The sequence below is a fragment of the Bufo gargarizans genome, chromosome 10, assembly GCF_014858855.1.
Source record: "Bufo gargarizans isolate SCDJY-AF-19 chromosome 10, ASM1485885v1, whole genome shotgun sequence".
Taxonomy (NCBI): Eukaryota; Metazoa; Chordata; class Amphibia; order Anura; family Bufonidae; genus Bufo; species Bufo gargarizans.
The window spans coordinates 122,516,316-122,537,797 of NC_058089.1; the positions used below are offsets into that span (position 1 = coordinate 122,516,316).

At 48.3% G+C, this 21,482-nt stretch overlaps 1 protein-coding gene across 1 annotated transcript; it reads right to left on the reverse strand.

Annotated features, from left to right (window-relative positions):
• Positions 1-660: 660 nt before the first annotated feature.
• Positions 661-20,623, reverse strand: LOC122920990 (cytochrome b5). Its single transcript, XM_044270854.1, has 5 exons — positions 20,416-20,623; positions 10,219-10,347; positions 6,354-6,380; positions 2,841-2,872; positions 661-1,554 (listed from the first exon to the last, which is right to left on the reverse strand). Exons 1-5 carry the CDS (start codon positions 20,557-20,559, stop codon positions 1,464-1,466), a joined length of 423 nt encoding a protein of 140 aa, XP_044126789.1. The 5' UTR covers positions 20,560-20,623; the 3' UTR covers positions 661-1,463.
• Positions 20,624-21,482: the final 859 nt, after the last annotated feature.

Genomic DNA, 21,482 nt, shown 5'->3' on the forward strand with positions numbered 1-21,482 from the left:
GGCATGCTGGGAGTTGCAACAGCTGGAGGGCCGCAGTTTGAGGATGCCTGCCATAGACACTGAATGGGGAGAAAACTGAAGCGTTTTCCTCCACATATATGAAAGTAGCCTTACATAAATCTCTTTGCAGCGCGCTCCTCCCAGTACCAGCCGCGCAAAACTGAAACGTTTATCTATATACAAGTATAGATAAAGATATATATAGCTATATGTATTACACATAGAAAGTTGGCGGTGAGTGTAATCAGGAGACAATAAGGAGCACATTTATTAAGACCAGCGTTTTAGACGTCTGTCTTAATAACCCCTATACCTGGTGGTGGTTCCGCCAAAGTTACGAAGACGCGCCGGCCTCTCCATTACTTTGGCGCATCCAGCACCAGTTCTAGATGCAAGACAGCTTCCTCGCCATCTTACATTTAGACAGTTTTCTACGCCTAAAACAGGCGTAGAAAATGATGAATGAGACGGGCCTGCCGGCCACTCCCCTTCCTCGCCACGCTCGCGAATTTTATGCCTAGCGAGAGTGGCGCAATTGTTGCGCCGCCATGTGCGCCTGAATAACGCCTAATTTAGGCGTATTTCAAAATAGTAAAATGACCCCGTAAGTTAATAGTAAAATAAATAAAAAAATACCACATACACCAAGTGACCCACAAATAAGACACAGGAGAAGAGTTTATTAAAATCAGTGATGTCTGAAGATATTTAGTTATGGCTTGGAATAGAATTGTGATCCATTCACACACAGGCATCAGAGTATTAGGTGGTCCCAGCAGCTGCACCCCTCACAGCAAGGCCGCGTCCCTGCAACACAACGGAAATAGAAGACCATCGATACCCCAAAAGTGGAGAGGATTAAAGGGGAGCTCCACTTCTGACAACATACAGCACTCCGTAGCTAATGTTAGAGAACTTTATGTATATTCCTTGCTAAGTTACTTAATGTTCTCTTCTCCAATCAGGCCTAAAGCAGAACTCAGAATTTTGCTGGCTTCCTGGGAGTTTAGAAGACCGTGAGAGAGTTCAGCCGATAGGCGACATGTCTGACAGCGAGGTGGAGCTAAACCGTTGTCTGTTTCCAAGGGCAACCAGCAGAATTTTGATACTGATACAAAACTAACCAGGGGAATTATCTGCAAAGTTACTGAACCTTTTATGTAGATTCAACTTCTGAAAATGTGGTTAAAAGTGGAATTACGTTTGGAGGAACACAAAGTATAGGCATGCTCCGTGACACAATATCCTGCAAGAATATGCAGAGGTTAGATAGGGCTAAAACCACACGACACAGGCACAGGGTATGGACGAGAGGTGGTGGTCACCGACATAAAATGAGGAGGTTCCATTCGAGTTCTGGATCTGGCAGAGATGTTGGGACGTTTCTTCTCTGTGCTTCAGATCCTGCTCATTTTCTTGTGCGTGAAGACACCGGCAGGTCGGGGTTAAGGATGCTGTAACGCTCAGGATGAGCGGCTGTCCGCTGAGTAAAAACGGTACATCAAGCCCAGAATCAGCACCGCCACCGCCGGGATCAGCCAAGTGGCCCATGAGCTGTGTGGATAAGAGGGGAAAACAAACCATAAGGCCAGGGCTTAAAGGGCTTGTCCAGGATTTCAATACAGATCTGGCTCTGGTACAACTACACCGCTGCGTCCTTTGTGCAGTGGTCGGCGCTTGGAAATTCAGCGCTGCTCCCATTGGCTTCAATGACAGTAGCTCTGCGGGTACGAGCTCCAGTGAATGGTGCGGGGCGAGGAACCCACATCAATCTGATATTGATGGTCTATCCTAAGGATGGGTGAACAATATCAGATCGGTGGGGGGGGTCGGACACCAAGCAGCCTGAGGATAGGTCATCAATATCTGTAGCCTGGAAAACCCCTTTTAGCGTGTGGGGCATGAAACATGCCAAGAATCCCTGTGTCATACCAGCCTCTTCATGCCCTGCACCATGTATAACACAGTATTAGTTTTGCCTCTTCAGGCCCTGCACCATGTAGAACACAGTATTAGTTTTGCCTCTTCAGGCCCTGCACCATGTATAACACAGTATTAGTTTTGCCTCTTCGGGCCCTGCACCACGTATAACACAGTATTAGTTTTGCCTCTTCAGGCCCTGCACCATGTATAACACAGTATTAGTTTTGCTTCTTCGGGCCCTGCACCATGTATAACACAGTATTCATTTTGGCTCTTTGGGCCCTGCACCATGTATAACATAGTATTAGTTTTGCTTCTTCGGGCCCTGCACCATGTATAACACAGTATTCGTTTTGGCTCTTTGGGCCCTGCACCATGTAGGACACAGTAATAGTTTTGCCCACAGTGTTTCTTGTAAGTACACAGCCATTTTAAAACACGGCACTTGGATTTCTTGTATGTAATTGGCCTGTGGAGGATGCCATAGAAACATGCGTGTGCAGACAACCCCAGAAGACAGCCACATGGCACCAGGCTGTTGAGCATCAGATCATTACGTACCTGACCTGTGGCCATCAGGAGAGCTTGAGTTGCCCCCTTGGCATCGGCCCAACGGTAAATTTCCCTGTAGGGTCTATGGGCAATCCGCCCCTGGCTCATGTACATCGTGGGGGGACTTGACCATTGAGACCTCAGAGTCAGATCAGCTCTTGATCAAGCAGACCCCTGAACTTCATGTATTACATGGGTGATCATAGGGTTATAGGGGATATGCATGGCCTGAAAATAACACCTGAACCCTGGGGTTGTCTGAAGCCGAACCCACAGCAATCGGCCGACAACCTTTTAACTGCTGAAGCTTCATCCTAAGCCTAAAGAATAAAACCCCCTTTAAATATAAGATCAGAGGCCATTACCTTGATGAATCCGATGATGGTATCGCGGCATCCTGGAAGAAAAAGAAGAAAACAATTATCCTGCAAAAATATATTTTACCCGGCGATATAAGTATTTTACATATTAACCTCTATCGAGCATAAAATAATCTCCATTATATCCTTATTCTTCTCTTTATGAGATGTGGGTTACTGGGGCCCAGCCGTAACAATAAAACCACCTGCCCAATGTGTAGGGGCATGGACTCCACGAGACCTCTGGAGATGTCCTGAGGTACCTGGTGACAAGACATCAGCAGCAGATCCTGTCAAATTTGAGGCAAGACCTCCATGGATCGGACTTGTTTTTCCAGCCGATGCTCGATCGGAGGGAGATCTGAGGAATCTGGAGGCAAAGTCATGGCCTTGAACGGTTCTTCATGTTCCTTAAACCAAAGAGGGCACTGCCATTGGGGAATACCGCCGCCATGAAGGTGGCTACTTGTCTGCCCTATCTTTAGGTAGGTGGTCGGGTACTTTTAGACTTGCGGTAGACTTTTCAAGCAGGCTGTTCCGGCGGGGGAACAACCTTCTGGATCCGTGCTACCGCAAGTCCACCGTGCCACCAGAGGTCCGCTCCGGCCCCATAAACTACCCGATGCCAGGACCCAGTGAGGGAGATTTATCAAGACTGGCAATTGTCTCTTAATAAATCGGTCGCATTTCTGCCCCTCCGTGAGCCAAAAACTCCAGTCTCTAACCGACACCAGTTTATGGCACCGGTAATTGCCACCTGCTGAATTTACAGGAGGCCCCCGCCCCCGCCCGATACTTCAAAAAAGTGTTGAGACGCTGTAAGGGGAGGTTCACACAACTGACTGTACAGAATTTTGGGGCGGATGGTCCGTTTCTGAAATTCCACCAGCGGCCGTGTCCTTTCTACTTCCCATACATCTCAATGGGAGGCAGTGCTGAAGATCGCCTTACAGCAGCGGCCACGCTGAGAAGAAACATGTCCCTTCTTGGCGTGGCCGCGGCTTTACCTCCTACCTAACCGCCCCACGTAAATTTATGGTAATTTATTTAAAGGTGCCCACTCGTGAGTGTCATATCTGTCGGGTGCCTGATGTTTTAAACAGCAGGCACCCGGGAGTAATATGGAGTGCTCCATACAATAATGGTGTAAAGCGTTACCCCCAATGTTTCCCCGGGCATCACCCTGCCGCTGCCAGCTTGTCTTCTTCCCATAATGCATCCTGGTGCCATGGTAAGTGACGCAGGACGTCAGACCCGGCAACCTTCTTCCACTGCTCCACCGTCCAGTTCTGAGCAGACAGAGGTCACCAGCTACACAGCCCCATATACATCAAGCTGTGACACCCAGTGAGTCCTAACAGGCTAGACCAGGGGTCAGCAACATCCGACACTCCAGCTGTGGTGAAACAACAACTCCCAGCATGCTCCATTCACTTCTCTGGGAGTCCTGAGAACCGCTAAGCAAGTGCGCATGCTGGGAGTCGTGGTTTCACCACAGCTGGACTGCCTGAAACAGACTTTACCTACCATGCCCATATGCTCGAGCCGTGGGCGCCCATGACCCTGTCACCAGTTGTCCTTCTTGGACATCTTGCAGCTACCAATTACTTCATACCAGGAACAAGACCGTCCATTTTTTGCTCGGGTCCTTTTTTTTTTTTTCCTGCTTTCAACATCAAGATCTGACTGCTGACAACCCATCCCTGGCCGGTGCCCAAGTCATGAAGATCATCAATGTTGTTCGCGTCCCCTGTTTTATTGTTCTGGCTGGCCGGTGTATTTTAATGCGTTCTACATAATGTAAATCTAGAATAGTCAGGCTCCCTTTAATTAAAGGGCATATCCATTTTTGCAACCATGTAGCAAATGTATAAATTTACAAAAAAGATCCTCTGTACAGCTTCTATGTAGACCTGTAGGTCTCCATGGTTACAGACTACAAACAAACCTCCTGTAGTCAGATGCCACTCTGACATCGCCCTAAAGATTAGCAGGAAGTCCCACGTTTTTTTTGGCAGCGGCCTGACTGCGGTAAAGTGTCCATTCATCACGGTTCTAAGACGTTTTGGATTTAGTGAAGGCGACACTAATGTGCTCCAGGAATAGCGAGATGCATTGTGATCATTATCTCAGCCCCGAGTGTTTACCCAGCCGGGGAGGAAGTAACCGCCCCAAGGAAGATACAAGGTAGGGGGGTAAGAGGCACAAGACACCATTAAGAAAACAAACAATAAGAACAATAAGAAGTAATTAGTAAAATCAGAAATGACATTTAATCTGGGCAGGGCAGGCTGCCAGTAATGTGCAGAGGGGCTGACAGCAGCATTACTGCCGAGGGAAGACGCAGCGGCTTTTCAGACAAGAAACCATGTAGAGGTACGTCCACACGTAACAAAAAAGGGGTAAAGAATGAAACAAATATGTGGGAAAATCCGCCTCCGGAGCTGCCACTATGCAATGAAAATCTGACAATGCTGCAAATTTAAAAAAGGGCATCTGTCAGCAGTTTTGTACCTATGACACTGGCTGACCTGTTACATGTGCGCTTGGCAGCTGAAGGTTCTGTGTTGGTCCCATGTTCCTATCTGCCTGCGTTGCTGAGAAACATGATGCTTTAATATATGCAAATGAGCCTCTGCTATTTTTAGGACTCCCACAGCAGTGAATGGAAAGGACGCTGCGCATGCGCAGCATGCTGTCCTTCACTTTGGAACCTGCACACAGGGCCAGCGTCAGCACCCGGCATACCAGGGCAAGTGCCGGGGCCTGCTGCCTCTGGGGGGGGGGGGGCCACTGCATAGTGGTGTGCCAAAGGGGGGAGCTGGGCCCGCTACTATGAGCGCAGGGGAGCCGGCGGTCCCTTCATTCACTAACCGCAGCTCCTTCTCTCCTCCAGGCTCGGCGGTGACATCATGACACGTGTCTCACTGCTGCAGCCGGCCGGAGAAGGGAAGGAGCGGAGGGAGATGAGCTGTGGTTTGTGAATGACAGGACCCCCGGCTCCCCTGCGCTCCAGCAATGATAGGTATGTGAGGGGGCCACTATGAGGTCATATTGTGTGAGCGCCCCATACACAGTATAATGACCCCCAGTGCCCCCCATATTGTATAATGATCACCAGTGATCTTCCATTCAGTAGAATGAGTCCCAGAGCCCCCATTCAGTATAATGACCCCCAGTGCCCCCTCCATACAGTATGGGGGTCATTATTTTGAATGGAGGGCAACTGGGGGTTATTATACAGTTATAAAATGTATCGTTAAGTCTGGTACCAGACAAAAAAGGGGACCAGCCCAGAGCAGCCTCAGGGGTCTAGCCTATGGCCCCCACACATTCAGCCATCGATTAAGAAGAGTCCCAGCTTTTGGACCCCAATCAATGTCACATTCTGGATCTGTCAGACCTGGATGCCAGTGGCAGAGGACCCCTTTAATAATGAATATATCAGTCATACAGTAACAGCGCCCCCAGTGGCCAGATATATATATATTTTTTAATGCATGTAGGAGCCGCTCTTACCTTTTTACTGTGGTTTTGGCAGTCGTCCTGTACAGCAAAGAGAAACGGATTAAAGAAATTCTCCAAAACGGCAGAGCAAATCATATACAAATCCAAAACCACCTGCCCGGTGACTACAACATACGCCACGTTACTCAAACCCGGAGGACCCGTCGCTGCCCCGGAGGTCTGTTTGAGAAAACACATCCCCATGAAATACCACTTTCTCATCACTCTACATTGTTCCGTTCCTCTGTTATTCCTCCAAGAAACGTATAAATAAACCGACCACTTGTTGTCACCATCCCCCTTGTCTAAGGCTGCGTCCATTACAGGCGTATCGGACAGCGTCAGGCACTCACCCTAACGGGCAACGTCCAGTTGTTAATTTATTCATACGTTTCTAGGCGGAATGGCACAATAAAGAGGGGCTCCAGAATTGGTTCTTTTCTGGGGGGATGGAAGTAGTTACTGAAACAGACATGTCAGGAGAGGGGACGGGTCCTCCTGACAGAGATTCCTGGAACATTCGCGTACGTAATGGCGGCTGCTGTAATGTTTGTGTACAGTCGGACACAGCTGCCTAACCTGGAGGAAAACAGGCGCACGCAGTTCTATTTACCGCTACATACCTGCACAATGCTGTGCGACACCGGCGAGGCGATGACGCCGCCAGGTGTGTACGGGTAAACAACAGGCAGTACATGCAAAGAACCTATAAGAACCTTAATAAGGGTGCGTTCACATGAACGTGTCGCAGACGGCAAGACGCGGGCTGTGTGCACTCCGCATCATAGACGTCAACGAGCCCACGATGCAGAAGATAGGACAGGTCTTATCTTTTGCAGCGTTGAGGCACGAACCCGGAAGACCATGGAAACATACAGAAGTCCGTGTCCGTACCTCCAAGGACATGTCCTATCTTCCGCCACATCTTGCGGATCGTGGACCCATTGAAGTCAATGGGCCTGCACCACAGTGCAGAGCGCATGCGGCCGGTGCCAGTGCTTTGCGGATGCGCGCTTTGCGGTCCGCAATACGAGCACATCTGTCATATGTTCGTGTGAATGAGCCCTAATCTTTACTTTAGAATAAGATTACAGTAAGCTGATCACAAAGTGATCCCCCCTAAAGCAATCGTCTGTAGTCTGTAAGGAAACCTGACAATAAGAGCGCCACCACAGGGGAAATGAAGCAGTGCGCCGTGTCCATGCATATCAATGGGGTGTCTGGTTAATGCAGGACAGGTGCTCCAGAGAGAGAAGATCTTTGCAACTGCACGTCACTCCGGGCAAAGGTTAAAGGGGCTGTCTGACCTCCAACCCCCCCTCCCCCCAAAAAATATAAAACATTAACCCTTTCAAAGTCCCTGTGTTCCAGTGCGGAGGCTCCTGACCCTGCTGTTTTGAGTCCCCAGGGGCCCTGTAATTATAGTGTCCCATCCGTGTTCACGTCGTCTCGGCGGTCTCATGCCGTCCTGTAAAGCCAGCGATTGTCTGCAGCAGTCATGTGACCATGGACAAGAAATCACCAGTTCTCATAGAGACCCAAAACAGCAGAGACAGGCGCCCTGGCACTGGGACAGAGGGGCTCTCAAGAGTGCTTTATTTTTATTTATTTTTAACTAAAATTATGACAGACAAGAAATTATTTTTTATATTGGACAATCCCTTTAAAGAGGCTCTGTCACCAGGATCAGTGCTATTAAACCAGACATACTGCCTGGTAGGGCTCATCCTGCTGAAAACTATACATTTCTGTTATGCTAAACAGCTGCATAGATATCTGTGTTTTTATTTATATGCAAATGAGCAATTGGAGCACCAGGAGGCGGGCTGAATCCTTGAACTGCTTTGTAACACCCCCTGTGCCCTGCACACTCCCCCTCCCCTTGATTGACAGGGCTAGACATGCTGAGGGTAGAGCTGTGTCCTAGCATCTACATATCATATACACTATGTACTATAGCTTCACCACACTGAGATTTGCTCAGAAAGCTCATCTACATAATCATATACACTATGTACTATAGCCTCACCATACTGAGATCTGCTCAGAAAGGACATCTACACATCATATACACTATGTACTATAGCTTCACCATACTGAGATCTGCTCAGAAAGGACATCTATACATCATATACACTATGTACTATAGCTTCACCATACTGAGATCTGTTGAGAAAGGACATCTACATATCATTACCGCATAAGGATGTGTTTTTTTTTCTATTCTTAGAAACACATATTACTGGCTTCTTTATAATTATATATTGTGTGGGAATAAAGCAGTAATATGAAAATTAGCTTTCTGAGCAGATCTCAGTGTGGTGAAGCTATAGTACATAGTGTATATGATATGTAGATGAGCTTTCTGAGCAGATCTCAGTGTGGTGAAGCTATAGTACATAGTGTATATGATATGTAGAGGAGCTTTCTGAGCAGATGTCAGTGTGGTGAAGCTATAGTACATAGTGTATATGATATGTAGATGAGCTTTCTGAGCAGATCTCAGTGTGGTGAAGCTATAGTACATAGTGTATATGATATGTAGATGAGCTTTCTGAGCAGATCTCAGTGTGGTGAAGCTATAGTACATAGTGTATATGATATGTAGAGGAGCTTTCTGAGCAGATGTCAGTGTGGTGAAGCTATAGTACATAGTGTATATGATATGTAGATAAGCTTTCTGAGCAGATCTCAATGTGGTGAAGCTATAGTACATAGTGTATATGATATGTAGATGAGCTTTCTGAGCAGATGTCAGTGTGGTGAAGCTATAGTACATAGTGTATATGATATGTAGATAAGCTTTCTGAGCAGATCTCAATGTGGTGAAGCTATAGTACATAGTGTATATGATATGTAGATGAGCTTTCTGAGCAGATGTCAGTGTGGTGAAGCTATAGAACATAGTGTATATGATATGTAGATGAGCTTTCTTAGCAGATCTCAGTCTGGTGATGCTATAGTACATAGTGTATATGATATGTAGATGCCAGGACACAGCTCTGACCTCAGCATGCTGATGTCTAGCCCTACCAATCAAGGTGAGAGGGGAGTGTGTAGAGCACAGGGGGTGTTACAAAGCAGTGCTCCAAGGATTCAGCCCTGCCTCCTGGTGCTCCAATTACCTATTTGCATTTGAATAAAAATGCAGATTTCTCTGCAGCTATTTAGCATACAGACAAAAGAACGGTAAAAAGGTATAGTTTTAATCAGCATGATGAGTCCTACCAGGCAGCATGTCTGGTCTAATAGGCTTGATCCTGGTGACATAGCTGCTTTAAAAAGATAACTCTAACCTATCACAATGTCTTCAGCTGCTTCTCCTTGGTCCCGGATTGTAATATTTCGCCTCTATCAAAAATGCAGTTCACAGATGCATCCACTTCATGCACTTACAACTAGTTGTAGAAGAAGAGTGAAGTCAATGGCTGCAGCGCCGTACTCGGCGGGTGGCCGGGAGCACCTCAGCGGAGGGGAAACTTAGAAAGGTGGACATTGCTAAATCAGCACAGCAACCTCTCCAATCCCAGGATGCATAAGAGTCCCAGGTTTGGACTTCTATAGATCAAAAAGTAATGGCACATCCTAGCAATTTGTCTTCCTGTTATAAGATGGGGGCAGCCCTGCATGCATGCTCTTCACCACCAGGTGGTGCTAGAAAACATACACTCTATAGCAAACTTCAGTGTATGTGGTACCAAAAAACGGGTACTAAACCCATATGTCAGTAAATAGCCCAGGGGCTCACTAGTAACAAAAACCCGAGTCTATTCCCGGAGCGCCCCTGTAATGTACAGTTAGGAAAGCCTCAGTCATACAAGGATCGGGTACAACCCTTACATGTAATATGTTATATGTAACGTGACATTGATCTTACCGGATGCAGATCTCCCACGTAATACTGCGTCAGCATGTCCCGGGCATCAACAGAATGCCCGACATCTTCAAAGCTCTCTGTGGCGTCGGCTCCGGCCTGCTCAAACAGGACCTCCTCTCCTCCGGGATGCTGAGGAAATAAGACACGATGAAGTCACACGAGGAAGAGCCGGAACCTTTAATTTCCTAATCTTCGATAACTATATGGTCGCTACTATGATCCTGACATTTAAAAGGGTTGTCACCGATCATCAGTATGGGCGATCAGCGAGCATCCTACCACGGGGACCAGCAGTGATCCCGAGAACTGGGGGCCATGAAGGGGTGCGCCACCAATGAGGCCACGTGAGGCAAGAGGGGGCAGCGTAAGGGAAGGGGTTAGGTTAAGAAATTCAGATTGGGGAGAGGGGGGGGGTGCTGTTTCAGGTTTCGCCTCAGTCAGCAGAAAGGCTCGAAGAACCCCAAGTCCCCCTACTTTATATGAAGCAACAGTCGGGCACCTGCCCTACTACCCCATTCTAACTCTATAGCTCAGCGCTGTACGTGGTTACCTCCACCAGTCCCATAGACTTTCAATGGCGCATCAGGGCACATACTTGACCTCCGCCAATGAAACACTTATCACCTATCCTGTGGAGAGTGGCCATTCTGGGACAACCCCTTTAAACACTATATAGATACCAAAAGAAAAAAAATGTAAGTGCATCTGTCAGCAGTTTTGTACCTATGACACTGGCTGACCTGTTACATGATGTGCGCTTGGCAGCTGAAGACATCCGTGTTGGTCCCATGTTCATATGTGCCCGCATGGCTGAGAAAAGTGATGTTTTATTATATGCAAATGAGCCTCTAGGAGCAACGGGGGCGTTTCCATTACTCCTAGAGGTTCTGCTCTCTCTGCAACTGCCGCCTCCTCTGCACTTTGACAGACAAGGTTAGGTATGATGATGTTTACACTGCCTGGTCCTGTCAAAGTACAGAGGATGCAACAGTTGCAGAGAGAGCTGAGCCTCTAGGTGTAATGGTAACGCCCCCGTTGCTCCTAAAAGGGCTCATTTGCATATAGTAAAACATCATTTTTCTCAGCAATGCGGGCACATATGAACACCACAAATGCCTTCAGCTGCCAAGTGCTCATGTAAACAGGTCAGACATTATCATAGGTACAAAACTGCTGACAGATGCCCTTTTAAAGGGGTATTCCCAGGAGAAGTATTACTATGCAATGTATAGGGCATTATACATGCCATAAGATATTCTAAGGTTTATTTTACGGACATTCCATTATTCTCTCCGTTAGCGCCCCCTGCTGCCTATCCTTCTGGTTCACCTTCTGCATTCAGTGGTGGACTGACATGGTCAGCAGCTTCCCTGCTCCCGCCGCTTCTCAAGAGCTGACTGCACTCCTGAGAGATGCAGGTGCATGTGAGGAGCTGCTGCCCACCCACAGAAAGGGAAGACACCAGAGCCGCAGAGAGGTGAGCAAGCTAAAGTGGTGAAAAATTACACTGGAGAGCAGCGTTATACCGCACTGGTATAGTTTAAAGGGGTTATATTGTCCCCCAATGTGCCGGACCCCCCCACATGGAATACACTTGCCCCGCTCCCCCGTGTACGGATGAAAACATCCGGTGTCGGGGGGGAAGCAGCCAATGGTAGGCGGGAACGGGCCACCATAGCATTGCGAGTTTTCATCTGTGCACGGGGAGAAGCAGCAGCGGCGGTGCGGGGACCAGGAGCGGCGCGGGGACCCGGGTAAGTATATTCCATGTGGGGGCCCGGCATATGGGGGGGGGGACATTTTATACTCTTGGATAACCCCTTTAATAATGCTGTGCGTTACTCCAGATATTATTAAATTCATGGAAGACTGGATGTCGACATCTCGTGGCGCTGTGACCTTTGTATGCGGGTATTTAATCACAGGGTTGCAGACTTTTTAATTATAGGAGAAATTAATATCCACGTGAATTCATAACGTCAGGATCCGCTCAGTGACGCCTCACAACGGGTGTCTCGTAAGAAGCCGATATTTCAACACCCCATGCTTTTCAGTGCCAGGGACAGAAAGCCGTCTTTACGCCATCCCTTAGGCACCAAGCGACCAGTTCTACCAGTTCACCCTCATTTCATTCCCAGGGTTGTTTTTTTGGGGCATTAATAAAGCCTCTTGCAGGAATCGGCTGTTTAAAGGGGGGCTCCAGATCACCAGCTACGTAGAGACCATACATATTAGAATATAAGGGCCATTTAATGACTGAGCAGAAGGACATGATTGGATAGGTAAAGGATTACAGGTACGGTCTGGCTAGATGCTGGGACTTACCACAAGAGGGAGTAAAAGGGCTTCCCTGCTGCCCTATAATAAGGCTCTCAGAGGCTACCTTTGGGTAGGGCACCTTTTGGTGAGAGATCGATGACGGCTAGACATGCCTGTAACATACACTCAAGGACATTTTGCCCAGTTGAGATGAGACGCATCATTGAACTGAGGGCAGGATGGTCATTTCGACGAATTGTTGGGATGAGTGGTTATTTGAGGGCACGCACACATGGGGAACAGGCTTAGACAGACACCAGTGGAGAAGATCGGCGACCGACACGAGTAGCATAGTTCCATAGTTCTGTTGTTCTCCATCCAGACACATTACACATCCCTGGCCCCCCCCCCCATTTCAATCCTGCCTTGGTTGTGGAGGACACACTGCCGCGACCGCTGGTGTGATCATCCGAGGAGCCATCGCAGAGGACAGTCGGTCGCCCCTAGTAGTGATACGAGGACACTAAGGTCAGCGATATGTGCAGGACATCATGCCGCCACACGTGTTCCTCTCATGGCAGGGCAATCCAAAGTCGGGTCCGGTATCGAGGTACCAACCGATGCCAAGCCTGACTTCGGATTCCGACTTTGAGATGTTTTTAAAGATGCAGAAACAATTCCCAAATTCATTCGCCAGTCTGGCGCGACTTTAGATGAAACTAATTTAATTTTGCTTCAGATGTTACATGGAAGTCAAAAGGTCTAGAGAACACGAAAAGCAGGCTTAAGAAAAATCAGCGCACTTTTTATGTGGTTTATGGGGGTAAATCTGCCAGAAAACGCACAAAAACCGCATGGACTTACGTGGAGCTGTTTTTTCAGCTTCCTATTCACTACAGTGGGAGATTTAGCGCCGATTCAGCCCCAAGATAGGGCGCGGCTTCTTTTTTCATGTGTTAAAAAAAAAAAAAAAAAAAAAAAAAAAAAAGCAAGCGCTGCTTCACATTGAAACGAATGGCGGCCTGTTTTAAGGTTGTGTGTGAACTGACCCTAAGGGAAATAGAAGTAAGTAATGGAATGGAAGCAACAAATACATAATGTAATCTGAATGTAATGTAAATTGAGATAAAAAAAAACAAAAAACGCAGCACACAAGATTTGTTTTATTTCTTTTATATATTTTTTTTTTTTACACCTAAGGAACATATTTTGTGTTAATGGAATTTTTTCTTTCTGCATGGCGTTGTATTTTACCATAATGCCCTTGGAGGAGGGGGTACATCAAAGAAATATGCAAGGCATGCAAAAAATGGCGTTTGGCCCAAAGCTATTTGGGCAAAAACACCAGAAAAATATATGTCTTAAAAAAAAAAAAAAAAAACACACTTCTGTGACGGTTATATTAAGCTTGTGAGGCTCTGGAAGGAGTTTCGATGCCTGAAGGAGGGAAGAAATGTTGCAAGAGAAATTACAGTGAGAGTTGGAAGCTATAAAAGTCGCCCCCCGGGCGCAGGGTTGACAGGCAATCGCTACTAGAGCGTTAGGAAATGCCGGGGATGAAAAGACGCATTGTTCGAAGATTACGCCGTAGATCTTGTGTAGGAAGGGCCGGCCTCACCTCATTTACCTTACTTCTAGGAAAAAACACTGTCAAGTGTACCTAGAGTATCGCACGACTAGCAATTCCTTAACCTACTGTCTACTACCGGAGGGATATGAGCTGGTGCGCGCTAGCCGCCGTCATGTGAATGGATTTCTACAGCTGCGCTCCATCAATCTCCCTGCGGAGACTCTCGCTAAATCACTACTTTAGGCCCTCCGCACACAATCGTATCCATTTTTGCAATCTGAAAATCCCGGATCCACAAAATACGGATGCGGTCCAAGCGCATCCTGCAATTTTCACGGGACCCCACTGTTATTAAGTCTACTCAAGTCCGCAATAGGACGGGTTCTGTAAACTGCAGGTGTAGGTCATCAGTATCGGATCGTTGGGGAGGGGGGTCCGACTCCCGGGACCCCCGCGGCTTTCTCTCAGCTTTACTAGACCAGTGACACCACGTTCATTGGTCACATTGAAGTGAATGGGGCTGAGCTGTAATACACCAAGCACAGCCGCGGGTCGCCCCATAATGACAACCTACCCTATCCACAGGGTAGGTGATAAGAGTCTGATCGTTTGAATGAGGCGGTGCTCACGATTGGGCGCTGCCCCTCTATTCATCTCTGCTGGAGACAGACGGGCCCTCGTCCGTGACTATGTCCGTCAGTCCTATCAAGATGAATGGAGCTGCCCCCCCATTCTCGGGATCTGCGAGGACCTCAGCAGCTGGCACAGGATTTTTGGTATTGACGGTCTATCCTCAGTTAAGACACCCCGCCGATCAGATTTTTTGGGGGTAGCTTTCCTAACATCTTGGAGAGCCAAAGATTGCTGGTCCCTGCACTATACAATGAACGGCGCTGTGTAGATCTGGTGCCAGGGCTACCCCAAAGCCACCCCCCCCCCCCCTCAATCTGATAATGATAGCCTATCCTGAGGCTAAGCCATCAATATCAAAATCCTGGTCAACCCCTTTAATTGCTGCAATACTGATCACAACCCGTGGACAAGTGGGACGCCGAGTCCACACGTATTCCGTGCAGATCGGTCATGGATTTCCCTGCGGATTTGCCACGGAGTGACCCTGTACACGAGTACAGGCGGTCACGCGTCATGGGGCGGGTCTCTATATATATTTTATACATGGCCGATACTGAACCGCACGCAGCTTTGCACTCTAAATAAACATTCGAGCACTCACGTAGGATGCCTCGTGGCAATCTAGGCGGAGGACACACCGCAGAGCGCGCGGGGCTCGGTTTAATCTGGTCTTTAATGGATGTCACAAGATGTCAGTTGCGCGCGCACACAATTTACAACTGTGTGAACGTTACGTAGGGGCCACGGCGAACTCTTCACCTTGTTGAAAGTAGTGGTCCACCCTGCCTTACGGCAATTTACTATGCAGCGGTTGAAACGTGTGCCGTGCCGGGAAGCATGTTGCCTGGCCCACAGCGCCCTCATGTGGCGAGTACCACTAACTGCAAGCCACCTGTAGCGAATATAGAATTAAAGGGCAGCTGCACGTGACAGTCCCATGTTGGCATTTAATGCTCCCACTATTGAACTCAGGGGCGCAGTCCTCGCCTGGTCCTTTTAGGGATTATGGGGAACACCATGGGATGCGATAGGCTTCCAACCAGTGCATGATCCTTGGAAGGTGCCGATTCTCCTGGATTTACTTGGCTACTACCTAGAGGTGGCGCTTAGAGACACAGGTTCCTTCCTTCCGGAGGAGAGCCAACGCGCATGCTCTGTAATATGTATGGTCATGTGGCTAGCGTTTGTTCCGTCTACGTCAAATGCAGGAAGGATCGGGGGCATGTTGAACGAGATAGTGGGGGGTGCCGATGTCTTTGAAGGTCCCAGCCCTGCCTGCGATGTATCCTAGCCGACCACACCTCTCTGGCGCAGCCTGCTGGCGTCTGTTCGCATCGCAACTATGTATATCCAACTGAAAAACAAACAAAAATAAATAAATAAATACATAAATTGCTCGGTCAAGCCCGAAATGCATGCAGGCGGAAGGGGGTTAACAAATTATTTATTTATTAATTAATGATTATTGTAGGGTGTCTCATCAGCGGGCGTGTACAAGCTGTGCGCCCGGTTCGGCTTTCGATGGGCCTGGTTGGCCGGCGAGGTGTAGACGGGCATGGCTGCAGAGAAGCGATGATGCCGTCAGTCTGGCGGCAAAAAAACGTACCTCGTTGGGCAGTTGTTTGTTTATTGGGGGGTGTAACGGGCGTCCACCATACAGAAGACATTGCTCTGCAAGCACCATGGCGGGACCTGTCCCCACCTGTGACTGGATAGGGTCCAATACGCCAGGACCGCATTGTCACTAGTGTGACACTTAGCACGGTAAATCCTAACCACAGGCCAACAGGATGGGGAAGGGGGGGGGGGGGTCTCTGATGACAACCAAATCTTCTGTTTCCAATAGCAACCATCAGAATCATATACGCAGACCCGGACCATCTAATAATTAGTTGTCACGGACCCTGCCCCAATCACTGAATTTTACTAGATTTTTCCCTCCAGGTTTTTGCAGACCTAATTGCGACCATTCCTCTTCCCGGGGGCTCGTGCCTAAATGTGCACCTCCCCTTTAAGAGAAGCTTATAGGGATGCCCCCAATGTCCCCCATGGGGAAAATAACAAAGAGCAAGATCCCTTTGATCAGCCGCCAAGTTACTGCAAGTCAGGGGCCCCGGATACCGGAGCGGCGGGCAGTCAGCTTCTTTCATCAAGGGCCAGAAACTGCCAGCGATGATGCAAGGGGAGGGCAGCGACCTCCGATCCGTGGAGTTCTGTTGGCCAGGCTCTGCAGCCATGGAACAGGACGGAATGAAAGGATTTGGGAATGCCTGGCGCAGAGCCTGGCATAATGACACAAACAACCTGCCACCATGCGTGCCGCCATCCCTCTTTTCCATTTGCAAAAAACTGGGGGTAGATTTAGAAATACCGGTGGTACCTGCTAAACCGCCTTCCAAAAGCGTCAAAACAAAAACCCTTCTATGCATTGTCAGCACGATCAACCCTATTAAACCAGGCATGCTGCCCAGTAGGGTTGATCATGATGATTAAAACAATGGGGGTCATTTACTAACACCTATTTATGCGACCTTGTAAACGCCTGTGCGACAATGTTTTGTTGTGTGGGTGATGTCGTCCTCGCCACTTGGAGGCGTCAAGGGAGTGGCAGGGGCGCGATGGGGGCCATGAAAACGGCTCAACCAAATGACTAACATTTACAACTGGAAAGCGGCGTAAATTTTGATGAAAAACTACTTCGGTCAGTGGCTGCAGTAGTTCGGGCGCACAGACTGTCGGGGGTGCACCTAATTGATGATGAGGTGCACGCCACGTCAAGAATTAGGCACATCCTCTACCAGAAGAGAGGGGAAACAAACCCAGCGTAAATATCCGGCCTTTGTGAATGACCCCTAAAGTCTTTTTATTTGTTTCTAGCTTGAATGGCGGAGATACCGTTACTTTTATGCTTATGCAAATTAGTTTGTTGCAGCACCGAGGGGCTGGCTGTAGCACTAGGAGCACCGCAACGCCCTGGTGCTCAGTATACACCCCTCCCCCCAATTTGACTGATAGAGCAAGACATCTCACTGTGTCCTGTCTTCTGACGCCTGCGCTGTGGCTCACAAACTCTGGCCAAAGTCACAGTGCGCAGACACCGACGACCGATTCCCCCTGGCGCTAGCGGCTTCAGAGACAGAGAAGGAACGACGACGTCGGCGCCTGCACACTGTGAATCTGAGGAGCTTTGTCAGCCTCAGCGCCACAAGACGAGATGTCTTGCCCTGTCTATCAAATGGGACGGGGAAGGGGGTACTAAGTACCAGGGCGTAGCTGTAGTGGTGCTCCTAGTGCTACAGCCAGCCCCTCGGTGCTCCAACTAACTCATTTACATAAACATTAAACAAATGGTATCTCCGTACAAGCTAAAAACAAAAGAAAGATATCCCTTTAGTCGGTATGACCGACTCTACCAGGCAGTCTAACTGGTTTATTGGGGCGGATCATGCTGCTCAGTGACCTACAGTGCACTCTCTAAAGAGACTTTGGGCAGCCACCTACTTCCTTACGCCGCCCTATAGATGCCCCCATACCCAGGTCCTACCTGATGACAGATTCCTCTGGCACGCAGAACTATCCGCAGCGGAATTTCACCATCCGTTCCAGCCCTACAGGATTGCGGGATTCTAGATCCATTTTCGGAAATAAGCAGCTTCTGTTGGGGTCACATTCCAGTTGGATTACCCACGGCGAGACCTGCAGATTCCTCCGACCTGCGTTACTTACCCCGTCATCATGATTCTTTTAAGAATTTGCAGCTTGGATCTGCACTCCAGAACCCGATGGACACTGGATCTCTGTCGGCGGTCAGTACTCAGCACTTTATATAAAATGAGGGGGATTCAGACCCAGAGAACCAGAATTTGGGGACTGTATATTGTGCCTGGCATCCAGCTGAAAAGGACATTTTATTGAAAGCCACGTGAGCAAGGTTAAAGGGGTTTAACGGGTTACCGATAACCATGGCTCATCCTCAGGACAGGTCATCGTTATCAGAAGGGTGGAGCTCCGACACTCAGGGGCCCCACCAACCATCGGTTCCACGCAGCCTCCGACAGCGGAGCCACCACTTGGAATGAAGCTGGAAACATAGCGCTGTTTAAAATGTAAAAATTCCTTTAATAGAGGAACCACGGTGCTCAGTCAGGCCGACGTGACTAATACATTCTACATACAGCAAATCATGTGATGTCCCTTTAAGTGCCTGGACCCCCCCCCCATTACAATGATGAAAGCTCTCCCCAGTCATACTGTATTAGACGGGTTCATGGCCCCGCAGCGGCACACGTCGGGTCCTCGGCTGGAGGTATACGTCAGGTCATCTATCCAACCTATATGTCCAATGATAGGCTGAAATGCAATACCACGCACAACCTGAGCAGAGGGGTGGCGCTGTTTCTGGCATAAAGCATCCATGCTTTTTCTAATCCTGTACAATCCTTTTGAAGGGGGCCTGTCACTATTCCTGACAGGTCTGTAGTAACTAATTGTATTAAACATTAAATGAACATCCTGGATCACTATCTTGTGCCATCCCTCTATTATTCCTGCCAGAAGTTTATGAATGAATTACTAACTGGGTATCAACAGACGGTTGCATGTCCCGGCACAGTCTGCTACTGGCAGCGTTAATGGGAAAGGCTCCGATTGTGCATGGACCCAATTAGCAATTCATTCATAAAATTCTAGTAGGGATATTAGAGGATCGCTACAACATATGGTTATAGGAAAACATGCTCCAGAATTGTTATTACACGGGGAATCAAAGTAGTTACTAAACCTGATATGTCAGGGGAGGGGAAGGGTGCTAGTCAGAACAGATCCCCTCTCCTGACAGGCCTGTGTTAATAGCTTCATGCATTCTCTGTGTATTCTTATGGCTCTATGTCCTGCCGTTCCTTTATTATTCCTGCTAGAAGTTCTGAATGAATTGCTAGCAGTCTGCAGTAAGGGTACAGAGGGGGGTAACCAGTTGGGTGTGTGTCCCTGCACAAACTCACTATCCAATCAGTGCTGCTAGTGTCAGTCTGTGCTGGTACACCGCCCAACTGGTTACCCCCCTCTGTACCCTTACTGCAGACTGCTAGCAATTCATTCAGAACTTCTAGCAGGAATAATAAAGGAATGACACATCATACAGACATAGGAATAGAGGCTCCAGAGTTGTTAGCACGTGGGGGATGCACCGCGCATGTCAGGAGGGGTGAGAGGTCAAACCTCAAATTAAAGGGGTTATGCCAAGATTTGAACTTGTCCTCTATCCATAACTGTCTGAACATTGGGACCCCCCTCCTTCTTGTGATCTGATTGTTCTGCCCCTCGGTTATTCCTCCCGGATAACTGGGCATTACCAGTTGACTTACCTGCGCTGTCGGTGTGGGGCTGCATAAGGACACGCCACTACGTCAAGAAAAATGGTAACGCCCAGTATATATATTTTTTCCCAGGAGGAATAACAGAGGGACGGTAAACCTCCGAGCTCCAGAATCGCTATTTCCTGTGGAATTCTAGCACCGACTACCGCAGAGCGCTCCGGTTACATCACCGCTTGTCGCCAGCGTACAGTCGCAGGCGACCTTTGTGCCCAGATTGTTGCACCGGAGCGCAAAAGTCACAACAACCAATATTCATTTCTATTATGAAGCAAAAAGAGAATCACTGCAACAAACAAAAAAAGTCGCACAAGTCTCTGCTGCCCCAGAGAGATGATAGAGGGGAGCAAAGCATAAGCTCACCTCTTCCACGAATCTTGTGATGTCATACACTCGGCCGTGGATCACCAGCCACAGCTCCTTAGCGCTGTTCCTTTTCCTCACATCTTCCAAGGTGTAGTAAGTGACCTGAGACTCCTCGCCGGCGCTGCCTTCACTGCTCGCCATTGCTACAGTGGAGAACGCGTTACGTAACTCGCCGCGATCTGACCGCTCCCGGCTTCCGTACAAGCGCTCGGCTCCTGTGGACTCAGGCGCGGTCTCCTAGGTGACAACCAATCACCTTTGGGAAGGCCGAACGCGTGGGATTGGCCGACCAATCACGGACGCCGCTGGCTTCAGGCCATTGACGAATTAGAATATACGTATAAAAGCGTGAAGCGCAGAAGCCATTTTTGAGAAGGGCAAAACCCGGCAGTGTCAAAGGTCACGTGCGACGTGGTCCAGAGATTATTACAGGAAATGTTTTTCTGAATTAATTTTTATTAATAAAAGTACATAAAAATGTCATCAATTAACAGGTGCCGGTCAGCAGCGCCTTACAAGGCAAATCCATGTACAGTTTCTGTGTAAAATTCACAAGGGGCAATAAAAAAAATACTTGTCCAGTTTTTCTGTTCTGTTGTTTTTTTCTCATCTTGCTCCCATTGTCTGTGATACTCAATGGCTAAATAAATTAGTAAAGTTCTTATTCGCACATCCGACCGCTGCATTGTTTCCTATGGGAAGGTGCAGAATCAGGGGCCGACATTACCAGTAATAACACTATACAAAGGCCAAATCATATCGCTCCTCCATGACCGCACCCATTTAGGTCCCAGTCATTAAAGGGGTCCTCTCACTTCAGCAAATAGCATTTATCATGTAGGGAAAGTTAGTACAAGGCACTTGCTAATGTATTGCGATTCTCCATATTGCCTCCTGTGCTGACTTTATACATTTTTCCATCACATTATAAACCGCTCGTTTCCATGGTTACGACCACCCTGCAATCCATCGTGGTCGTGCTGGGACACTATAAAAAAAGCACCAGCCTATTTACCCTCCTACGGAGATATAATGCTCCCCCAAGAGTGCCCCCTGTAGATATA

What these genes read in the sequence shown, in the direction of transcription:
- LOC122920990 (XM_044270854.1), bottom strand. Translation starts at nt 20,559, where the DNA reads ATGGCGAGCAGTGAAGGCAGCGCCGGCGAGGAGTCTCAGGTCACTTAC. An exon ending in TCACAAGATTCGTGGAAGAG is followed by an intron (nt 10,348 to 20,415) that starts GTGAGCTTATGC and finishes TTATTTCCTCAG; the next exon opens with CATCCCGGAGGAGAGGAGGT. An exon ending in GCCAAAACCACAGTAAAAAG is followed by an intron (nt 2,873 to 6,353) that starts GTAAGAGCGGCT and finishes TTTTTCTTCCAG; the next exon opens with GATGCCGCGATACCATCATC.